This window comes from Rhinolophus ferrumequinum, chromosome 22, assembly GCF_004115265.2.
Source record: "Rhinolophus ferrumequinum isolate MPI-CBG mRhiFer1 chromosome 22, mRhiFer1_v1.p, whole genome shotgun sequence".
Lineage (NCBI taxonomy): Eukaryota > Metazoa > Chordata > Mammalia > Chiroptera > Rhinolophidae > Rhinolophus > Rhinolophus ferrumequinum.
In genome coordinates, this window is record NC_046305.1 from 49,957,497 (window position 1) to 49,968,881 (window position 11,385).

General features: G+C 40.1%; 1 protein-coding gene across 1 annotated transcript in view; it reads left to right on the forward strand.

Annotated features, from left to right (window-relative positions):
• Positions 1-11,385, forward strand: part of LOC117014433 (Golgi pH regulator) — a 33,210-nt gene that overhangs the window by 19,995 nt on the left and 1,830 nt on the right. The window contains exons 8-13 of the mRNA XM_033092315.1: positions 2,173-2,282; positions 4,273-4,361; positions 5,192-5,284; positions 8,544-8,639; positions 10,281-10,370; positions 11,279-11,344. Of these exons, the coding sequence (XP_032948206.1) occupies positions 2,173-2,282; positions 4,273-4,361; positions 5,192-5,284; positions 8,544-8,639; positions 10,281-10,370; positions 11,279-11,344 (544 nt within the window). The remainder of the gene's footprint in view (positions 1-2,172; positions 2,283-4,272; positions 4,362-5,191; positions 5,285-8,543; positions 8,640-10,280; positions 10,371-11,278; positions 11,345-11,385) is intronic.

The window sequence follows — 11,385 nt, forward strand, 5'->3', positions numbered from 1 at the left end:
TAGACTATTTTACAACCACGTGTGGATCTACAGTTATCTCAAAATAAAATGTTTAATTAAAAAAGAAAAGTAATTGCTGAACTTCCCACCAGAAACAGTGGGGACCAGACAACAGCAGAACGTCACATTTAAACCAAATAGACATTTTCCAGCCTCTTCACTTGCAAACTGACACCCCCAAACCTCAGCCAAGTGCGTGTGTATTTCCAGACTGGGTTTCTTAATGGCATCCAGCTAATAATAGATATATCCTTGATCTGGACTGTCCTATTATAAAGAGGCAATAGTATTGATGATCATGATGGTGCTGGTGGTGGTGATGGTGGTGACCATGAAGATAAATTCAAGATAAAAGTCATCTGCTTCTATAGTGCCCCGTATTGTTTCTTTAATTCCTTTTCACCACATCTGGAAGTTTGTTATTGTTACTTTTTCTTTTTAACATACATGAATATTTATTTTTCATCTGCAACTTATTTGGTAAGAGCAAAATTGGTTTGGAGTTAAGTGATGAAAGTGAAAGTGAGTTCTTTAAAACAAGGTTACGCTGGTCTGTCTGCAGCCATCTTTCATTTTAGTGATTGTACCTCTCTGCCTGTTACGGGGCCACAGTACAGTGTCAGTCACCTTTACATAATCGACCAGTTCAACTCCACAGCCAGTCATGGTTGTATTGTAGACATTGAAACAAAGGACAGTAGGAATGGGCTCTGCTCCTTCTCTCCCCACTGTCTCTCTTTTCATCCAGCCTGGTAAGCTTCAGTGAACCTATAAATGAGTGAAACAGAATCTCTTCCTTCTTCATATATACTTGTTCCAACTTTCTCAGCTAGGAAAGTAGGAACACTAAGGCTTGTGAGCCTTGCCAAGTCAAAATCTCCCTAGGTCTGAGCCTCTTCCAACAACGCGAGGTTATAGGGAATGGGTGTATAATTACAGCAAAAGTCAGAAAGAGCTCAAACTTGGACCTATATTCCATTCATTCAATATCCAGGCAGGGTCCTTTTGAGAAGGAAACGGTTAGGTCAACATGGCCAACACACCTAATATTCTTTGTTGTTAATACCATTTTAGCCAGTGGCTTAAAAATTTAAGCCCACAGAAATACCACTGGGTCATTGGTACCATTGGTATCAATTGCATTGGTCCCAGCCATAGATACGAATGCAGCTGTTTCCTCCTCACACTTCTATGTACCGTGTTTCCCCGAAAATAAGACCGGATCTTATATTAAGTTTTGCTCCAAAAGACACATTAGGGCTTATGTGCAGGGGATATCCTCCTGAAAAATCATGCTAGGGCTTATTTTCTGGTTAGGTCGTATTTTCGGGGAAACACAGTATCTCCTGTCACCCAAAACTGTCTCCCTTGAGTTAAATTTTTCTTTAGTGCCACTACTCTGTTTTTATTAGACTCATCCTGGTTTATTTTCAGCCTGCAGGCCTTGGGCCATTATACCCTTCAAGTAACCATTTAGGAACAAATGATCTTAGTTTTCCTCACCAGGACGCTGTTCTTTATACCCATGTGGTGAGATGGGACATGCCAGCAGCTACCCCTGGGCTGGTGGGTTCTCCATTGACTAAGGATGAGAGGAAGGAATAGTAAGTTTCCTGTTGATTTATTCAGTAGTAGGGCGAGACTGGAGTTAGAGGGAGAAGGATATTTTAGAAGAGTCCCAGTTTACGTGATTTTGCTGGGGTTTCTTCCTCCTTTGTCTGCTTTTGGAAAGACACATTTATTGAGCTCCTACCCTTCCCTGGTCCTTTAGCTGCATGTGTTAGCTATTATTTTATTTAATCCTTAATTGATAACAGTAATAATTATGCATGTATGTACAGCACTTTGCAGTCAACAACATGAGTTCTTCTACATTATTGCGTTGATCTGTACAACAATCCAGAGAGGAGGAAATGAAAACTCGAAGTTCTCACAGCTTCTGAGTGGCAGAGCCAGTGCTCAGATTTATTGTCTTTTCCACATTCTGGTGTCCCCTTGGTTGTAAGTTGTGGAAAAGTGGGGCTCCAGAATTTGCCTCCTGCCCTGAACACCTCAGCAAACGAAGGGGGTAGTTATGAGACTAGAAGGTGGATGAGAATGGACTATGAAGGTCCATGCTTCTTTGCTGAGGTTTTTTTCCCTTGTTTGTTTGTTTGTTTTGTTTTGTTTCAGGATGGCCATGACACGCAGAACTATGTTCCAGAAGGGGGAAGTGCATAACAAACCATCAGGATTCTGGGGAATGATAAAGAGTGTTACCACTTCCGCACCAGGAAGCGAAAGTATCCTTTATCCTTCTGCTTGATTCTTTTATTTTTTTCCTTTAATTTTTCAATTACAGTTGTTACTCAGTATTATATTAGTTGCTGGTGTACAGCATAGTGGGTAGACATTTATATAACTTACAAAGTGATCCCCTGCTGAGTCTAGTACCCACTGGGCACCATACATTCCTTTTCTCAACTCTGGACCAAGGGCAGAAGAAAAGGTAGCTCTGGGATAGTCTTTTCTAAGGTACCTCCCTGCATCAGAGTCCAGCTGGCCAGGGCTAGGCTTAGGAAATACAGTGTGTACAGAGGCATCTTTCCAACACCCATAGACGATATAAAATCATAAAGGCATTGTCTTTGAGCTGAAGGAGTCCTAACAAGTCAGTCTTTCCATTTTACAGGTGAGAAAACAGACCCAGAGAAGTTAAGTCACACGCGGTTTGTGGCAAAGCTAGAACCAGAAGTGTGGTCTCCCTTTCTTATTTCTTTCCGCTACACTATTACATTTCCCAACTCTAAAAACCACAAAATGCAATGGCTCTCTAAAAGGCATGGTTTGTATATAAGATGGTAAGGGCCCATTTCTAAACAAATTACATGCAGCTCTGTATCTCCAGGGACTTTCTAGCTTAAAGACTCAAGGAAATTGGGTTAATGAATTGTTCTTGGCCCAGCTGATTGCAGTATTAAACTAATTCCCACATTGAGTAACCAAATCTCGTTGTGGCTATCAGGCTATTAAGTCAAAACTTTGGGGGCCCAGGGATATGATAGCATATTCCTGCTTCCTTCTCTGGTGGCTTCAGGAAGTATAAATTCCCTTTTGCTTCAATTGGAAGAAAGGGATGTAACCTATTCTTGCTGTAAATGATGACATATCTTCCTGGTATCAAATTCAGGTAAGAATTAGATCAAAGAAAGGTAGGATGACCGTGGGAGAGGGGAAAAAAGGGTTACTTTAAATGCGTTTGATCAAGAAACAGTAACTTCATGTCTATTTCCAGCCAGAGTGCTAAGGGATAAAATGAACAGAGTAAATACGCGTGTAGCCTATCCTCCAGGAGCTTACCGTCTAACTCACGAGAGAGGCAGACCTGTAGCTAGTTAAACCCGTTGTTTGCTGACCTGGACCACGCCAGTAGCAGCCACTGCTGAGGAAGGACCAAAGGGCATTTACTGGTTTTGATTTGGGTCATTGTGGGAAAAAGCACAGAAGAGAGAGATTGAACCTAAAGTCAATGCTTCTCTTTTAGAAGAAGGGCTATCTCTACTGTTTATATTACTCAAAAAAATCCCTAAAAGCCGAAGTTTAGGTTTAAAGTGTCTTAGTGACAAGTCAAGTCAAACAAAGTATCAGGATTCTTTAACCTCTGAGCCCGTTTCCTAAATGGAGAGCACAATAACGTGACCTCAGTGAGTTCCCGAAAGGGACGTAATGTAATGGAAAGAGCAGGCCTTGGATTAAGGCATCCAGGACTATTGGCTGTGTGACTTTCAGCAAGTTATTTGACTCTCTGAGCTCTACTTCCCTTATCTGCAAAATGAATAGTAACACCTGTCTAATGTCTGCAAAACCTAGCCTGTATCAGAACTTAGTAAATACTAGTTTCCTTTCCTAACATTGTATTTATTCGGATAATGTAGGAGAAACCATGCTGTATTACAGGTGTTTTTACTATAACCATTTGAGATTTCAAAGATTACATTTGACTTAATCGAGCTAGATAAAACAAAAAATAACCAAAACCATCTATCTGAGCTACTTGAGCTGATGAGGAACTGAGGTGTTTGGAGGTGACGCACGTGACCGAGAAGCTGGAACCCCCTGGTGCCAGACGTTGGGAAATTGCTCTGAAGCAGTGCTGCTGGCTGTGAAATGGGAAACTGGAAATCCAGGCAGTTCCTAGAATCCACGCTAGGAGAAACCAAAACCATGTGCCTTCTTGTTCTCTGTTTCTTGAAACTTCTATGTGATTTAAACCTTGATGCCCTTTTGTGCCAGATCTTACTCTTATTCAACAGGAAGTGGATGCTTTGGAAGAATTAAGCCGGCAGCTTTTTCTGGAAACAGCTGATCTGTATGCCACCAAGGTACAGAGCAAGGAAACCCACCTGGGCTTTTTGCCAATATGATGGAAGGGAGAACAAGACTGAATAGCTTTTTAGTGTCCTCTATGGCCAAGTGGTGCAAGAGACATCTCATAGCTTCAGTGCCAACCGTGAAGCATTAGGAGTCGCACTCTTCATGACATGGCTCCTACCGCTAGCAAAATTCTTACTGGAACAGTCGATGATACCCATAAGTGGGATAGTCAGAAGAGGCTTTTCACAGTGAGAAAGGTGGCACACACCCCCTCCTACAGGCCCGGGATGAAGCTGTCAGCACCTCTGGTTGCTTTCTATCCCCTTAAAAGTTAGTAATAGGGTAAAAGCAGTAAGACACCTATCTGCCATGATCTAGCCCCATTTTAAAGGGTCCACATCAAGATGTGACCTAACTACAAGAAATAACTTCGCTATTTACCCCAAAAATGCAATAGAATTTAGATATGCAAAGTCTATGCAGGTTGTTTCGAAGGAATTTAATCCTTCTTCAGCATCACTTCACGGAGTAGCTTATAGGATACAGGTTAACGGAGAACAGAGACAGCTACACCCGAGCCTCACTTCCCCCATTCACTAGCTGTGTGCCCGTGGGCTAGTTTTCTAATCTGTGAAATTAAGATAATAAAACATACCGCATAAGAGTGGTTGTGAAGATTAAAGTAGATAATGCACATAAATGTTACTTTCTGACTTAAAGTAAGCAGTTTATGACCACATGTGGTCTTTTAACTCAGCCCGAACAGTGAGTCGTTTTTGTTAAATATAAATTTACATTTTGCTGAGACTGACCATGTTTTGTGTTTGTTTTCCCTCAGGAGAGAATAGAATACTCCAAAACTTTCAAGGGGAAATACTTTAATTTTCTGGGTTACTTTTTCTCTATTTACTGTGTTTGGAAAATTTTCATGGTAAGTATACTATTTTTAACTGTCAGGGTTTAGGTGATTTTTCCCTGGTAATGGCAGGAAGAGAAAAGTGGGTTTGATTGAGGCATTGACTGAATTGCAATCTAATTTTCAAATCCAATTGAGTCAACAGAGAATGTGATGTTTCACATCTTTGAGCTACTCTTTTTCCCTTCTTGTTGTTAGGTCACCTAGAAAAGGAAGGTTGTGTTTTTCTTCTGTCACAAATCTTTACTGAGGTCTTAGATTCTGAAATATATGAAGTGAATATAAAGTTTCTTACTTTACATTCTGTTTTCTGTGTTATCCATGAGTGTATGACTGTAACTCAACTCCTACCTTCAGCTCGTAACAGAAAACACCTGTCCTTTTTGATAATGTGTATGTATATACCTAAAACATTAAGTCCAAAGTAAATTCTAATATGTATTTCTATAGATAAACTCATCCGATGTATATAGCTCTTATACTCCTGTGGCTCTCCTGTGATGTTCTATTCTCTCTGTGCATTTTCCCCCCCTTTTTCTGCCTACCCCCCCCCCACTCCGGTTCAAGCCGTTGTTTCTCAGTCTAGTTGTGTAGGACACAGCTCCCTGACCCGTGCTGGTATTATGAGCCTTGCGCTCCCCCCGGCTGAGGAAGTTGTTTGCCAGTTGTCACTCTGCCACTCACAGCAGCTCCGTCGGCTCTCGCCATGCCGACCTCTGGCTGCTCACACGGCCCAGCTCCAGGGAGAGCCATTGTTCACAATCTTAGCTGTAGAGGGACCAGCTCACTGGCCCGTGTGGGAACCAAACCCGTGACCTCAGCGTTAGGAGCACGGTGCTCCAACCACCTGAGCCACCGGGCCTGCCCCTCTGTGTGCATTTTATGTATATTGTCTTTACTTGTCACTCATCTGCAGGTAGTAATGGATTTCAGTGTGATTATAGAAAAGGCCGATTGGATTTTCTGGTTCAGTGACGTTCCTACTGGGGCTGTGTTTGCACAGAGGAGCTTTGTCAGCTTGTTAGTTAATTTTGATCTGTGTAGATGAATGGGGGATTCTGGATTTCATGGATCTAATGCCATAATAAATTGATGTCAGTACCTGTTCAGATGACATTTTAAAATCTTGATTCATTCACTGTGAGAGGACGAATGAAGACAGTGTGTTTGATTAGCTAATCTACTAAAAGTTTTTTCCTGAGATGCAGCCTTTAGGGGAGCATATCTTTTTTAACAGTTTTATTGAGGTGTAATTGACATTAAACTGCACATATAAAAGTATACAATTTGGTAAGTTTTGACAAATATATATACCTGTGCAACAACCATCACCACAATCAAGATAGAGAACATAACTGCCACCACAGTTTCCTCATGCCCTTTTTAATACGTCTCTCCCGCACTCCCAACCCCCAGACAACCACCCATCTGCTGTCACTATACATTAGTTCATATTTTCTAGAATTTTATATATATGGAATCTTACAGTCTGTACCCTTTTTCTTCTGGCTTCTTTAACTCAGCATAATTATCTTACTGTGTGTATCGATTGTTTATTCCTTTTTATTGATGAGTAGTATTTCGTAGTATGGGTGTACCACAATTTAGTTCTCTCCTGCTGATAGATATTTGTTTCCAGTTTGGGAATATTACAAATAAAGCTGCTGTGAACATTTGTGGACTAGTCTGTATACGGACATATGCTCTCTTTTTCTCTTGGGAGAAAACACTTAGATATGGGATAGCTGGGTCACATTGCAGACGTATGCTTAACTTTTGAAGAAACGGCCAAACTTTTCCAAAGAGGTTGTGCCATTTTCCATTGCCACCTGCAGTATATAAGAGTTCCAGTTACCCCACATCTTCATCAATACTTCATACGGTCAGTCTTTTAACTTTAGGCATTCTAATAGTATGAAGTGTGTTGAATTTAATTTACATTTCTCTAATGTCTAATGATGTTGAACAACTGTTCATGTGCTTATTTGCCACCTGTTCATTCTCTTTGGTGATATATCTATTCCAATCTTTTGCCAATTTTTAAATAATGTTGGTTTTGTTTTCTGTTTTTGGATTTTTGAGTGTTTTTTAATATATTCCAGAAATCCTGAATATATTTCAAATATGTTTCCAAATATTTTCTCCCAGTCAGTGGCTTGGCTTTTCATTCTCTTAGCCGTATCTTTCAAAGAACAGAAGTTCTTGATTTGATGAAGTCTAATTTATCTTTTTTTTCTATTATGGATTATGCTTTCAGTATCGAATCTAAGAAATCTTTGCCTAACCCAAGGTCACAAAGATTTTTTTTCACGTTTTCTAGAAATTTCTAGAAATTTTAGGTTTTATATTTAGATCTATGATCCATCTTGAGTCAATTTTCTAATATGATGCTGGAGTATGGCTCCTAGTTCATTTTTTTTACATATAGATAATCCAATTCTAGCACCATTTGTTGAAAAGATTATCCTTTATCTATTGAATTGACTTCGCAATTTTGTCAATGGCTAATTGGCCATACATGTGTGGGTCTGTCTCTGTGCTTTCTATTCTTGTTAATTGCTATATATAGTTGCCTTTATTCTGCCAACACCAGACTGTCTTGATCACTGTCACTTTATAATAGGTTGTAGACTCAGATAGTGTAAGTTCTCCAACTTTGTCCTTTTTTTAAACATGTTTTAGCTATTCTGTGCCCTTTGCACTTCCATTATGAATTTCAGATTCATCTTATTAATGCCTACAAAAACACCTGCTAGAATTTATTTTAGAATGTCACTGAATCTTCAAATCAATTGGAAGAGAAATGACAGCTTAACAATATTGAGCCTTCCAGTCCGTAAACACGGCATAATTCTTCATTTATTTAGATCTGAGGACATACTCTGTAAGATTTGAATCTTTTTAAATTTATGGTTCTATCAGATTGAGAGTAGAATTGTATTTTTAGGAGCATCCACCTGTAAGATATGCGGTGGTGATGAATTCATTATTTTGAATCACTTTTGAAATAGTCGTTGTTGAGATGCTCTGATACAGGGGTGTCCAAACTGTGGCCCGCGGGCCAACTGCGGCTCGCAATCCATTGTTAATTGGCCCACAGCAAATTCCAAAAATATATTTAGTTTACTTAAATAAACCAGGTGAGGCAATACGTGCTTCACCTCGAGTGAGTGGCCCGGCTGTTTGTGTATTTTACCGCATAGGGCCCTTGGTGGAAAACGTTAAAAAAAGTTTGGACACCCCCGCTCAAATATAAAGGTCTTTCTCTCTGCAGGCAACCATTAACATCGTGTTTGACCGAGTTGGGAAAACTGATCCTGTCACAAGAGGCATTGAGATCACTGTGAATTACCTGGGCATCCAATTTGATGTAAGAGTTATAACAAGATCCTGCGTTTTTATGTTTCTTTCTATTTTATCTGCTATAAAGTGTTACAATTCTAATTCCTAACTAGAGGAGCTTGACTCTGCCTGTGGTCTTCCCACTGTCCTCTGCATATTTTGACCTTCGTGTGGCAAATCTGTAAAAGGCGTAAAACCATAAGTAACGACCAGTACTTGCTATTGTCACAGATGCTGATTATTTCTACAGTTCCTCCTCTGCTTCTCTGTAGCCAGCTACCACTCACCAGTTTCCCCCCACCAGATATTTGGATACTTCCCTCTCTGGTACTTGATGAGCTCTTCAGACACACAACTCACCTTTGATTCCTCTGGTAGAAAATTAACTACTCATTAGCGTGCTGTGTTAGAACTGAAATGATTTCTGCTGTAAAAAAAATTATCAATGAATTAGTGTGGACTTTGAGCTAAAAGGTGGCAACCACCCTCTGCACAAATTGTTTTAGTCTTCTTTCTACCTGTTTTATAATATCACTGTCATTTAACACACTCCCGTCCCAGTTTAAGTTTAACATCTTTATTTGTAGAATAGTGTATTTTCCGGGTATATAGATGGCCGATGTTTCTGGCTGATGAGCACTTATTTTATAATAAGACCAATGTCACGTTCCTAATCCCTGTAAGGGCCTTTTAGCTGTGCTGAGGTCCTAGCCCCAGCCAGCCATCTCAGCTACACATGCCCCGGTAGCTGAATAAAATGAAAACAGACCAGAGCAAATTGAGCTCCAGCTCTTAAGAAACAGCTCAAAGCACACGTGTTTTGATGATAGCGCAGTCATGTGTACTTTTCGAAGTAGCATGGTATCTTTCCTTCAAGTCGTATGCAAATTACACTGGAGAGTATGCTTGACTAATGTTTTCCTCTTACATTTTTTTACTGGACTGAATTTTTTTAAATGCTCTTATCAGTGCTTTCTGAGGCCATTCAGTGGCTGCGTGCATATATATATTTTCCATCTATATACTTCCTATTTCATAATTCTGAATGAAATCTTTTAGATGTTATTAAAAGCGGTTCTCCCTTAGGGACTTTTCAGATGTGAATCAAGCACAGGGTCCCAAAACCGCCTCTCACTATGACACGATCCAAGGAGAAAAAGGTTCATCATGTGAGTCAGTGAAGGTCAGCTGTGTCCTAGACCGTAGCTGAGAATGTCTGTCTGTTCTTTTATTATAAAAAGAGAAATTCCTTAAAGTCTTGGGTGATCAGAGGACTGACCATCACTCACAAATATTTAAAATAAGCTGCTATTTAATTTCCTTTTCATTCGTGCTTTTCACTTATCACGTTGAAGCTGTATCATCAGCTCCCTTTTTCATCCGACTTATTCATGTTATTTTCATCACTTCAGTGCACTCGCCTTGTGCCGTCCTTAAGTCTTGATTAAGTCTGCCAAAGAAGTTACCCACCTCAGTCTTCTACAGGCTGTTGTAGTTGTCACTGATTCGTTTTCCTCCCTCCCTAAAAAACATTTTTAAATCAGGTAGGGCCTAGTGAAAGTCCTTCTCACAGCCACAAGTGATCAGAATACATCTTGTTTAGCCTTCACATCTCTCTGAACAGAGATTTAACAGAGATTTTTTTTTTTTTTTCCTGTTATGGTGGCAGGTGAAGTTCTGGTCCCAACACATTTCCTTCATCTTGGTTGGAATCATCATTGTCACATCTATCAGAGGGCTGCTAATCACTCTTACCAAGGTATGTTGTGTCCCAGAGTTCAAAAGTGCTTCTTTAATTACATGGAGTTCCGTGAAATAATTTTACCTAATTAAGGTTTCTGCCTTCTGAGATCTTAAACGACAATCACAAATATTTGAAAGACATACAACAGAAGGAAAAGAAGTTAAACGAATATGTAAATTGATGATGATGTATTTACATCATATGCCAATCAGATAAGTACTTTTGCCAAAGGTCATAGAATGAGAGTACAATCTGTCACCAGCATCTAGAACAGAACCTAGCACGTGGTAGGTACTCAGCAGATATCTGGAAAGAATGAATGAATGAATGAATGAATGAATGAGATAGGTGTTGGAGGTCACTTGTAAGGAGGACATGGATGCAGGAGAAGCGCAATGTTCAGCTGTCTTCTGATCAACATAGAAAAGCCTCGTGGAAGGTAAATCCTCTCTGGCAGAAGAGATAGGGATGGATTTCAAGATCCAAGAGTTGTTTGAATGAAAGGAGAAAAGAGGTTGGGAGAGGAGGAAACAGGATCTCCAGGCACCTGGCACAATTTTGGAGCGAGCTCAGGAGCCTGGTAGCAGTTACAAGGCTTGAAGTGGCCTGGAGTAATTGTTTTATAGGGAGCGAAAGTCATACGTATCGCGTCGTTTCGGAAAAGTTCGATAGCCATTAGAATGCTTTCATGTGATAACGTAATGCTTCAAATCGCCAACTACCCCTATGGGAAAATTAAAGGATGCTTTTCTGGCAGTCTGAGTCTCTTCTGTTTCCATACCCTTGATCTTGGGAATTGTTCTCTACAGGGCTATGGCATGGAAGAGACACTTTTAATTAAACGTTAATAGCGCTGCTTAATGTACTTGCCACAGGAATCCAGCGGTGCTGCCTAAACTCATCTCCTCTCCCTTTCTTGACAGTTCTTTTATGCCATCTCCAGCAGTAAGTCTTCCAATGTCATTGTCCTGCTCTTAGCACAGATAATGGTAAGTTGCAAGAAGTGGCTTTATATTTACAACTGGAAACT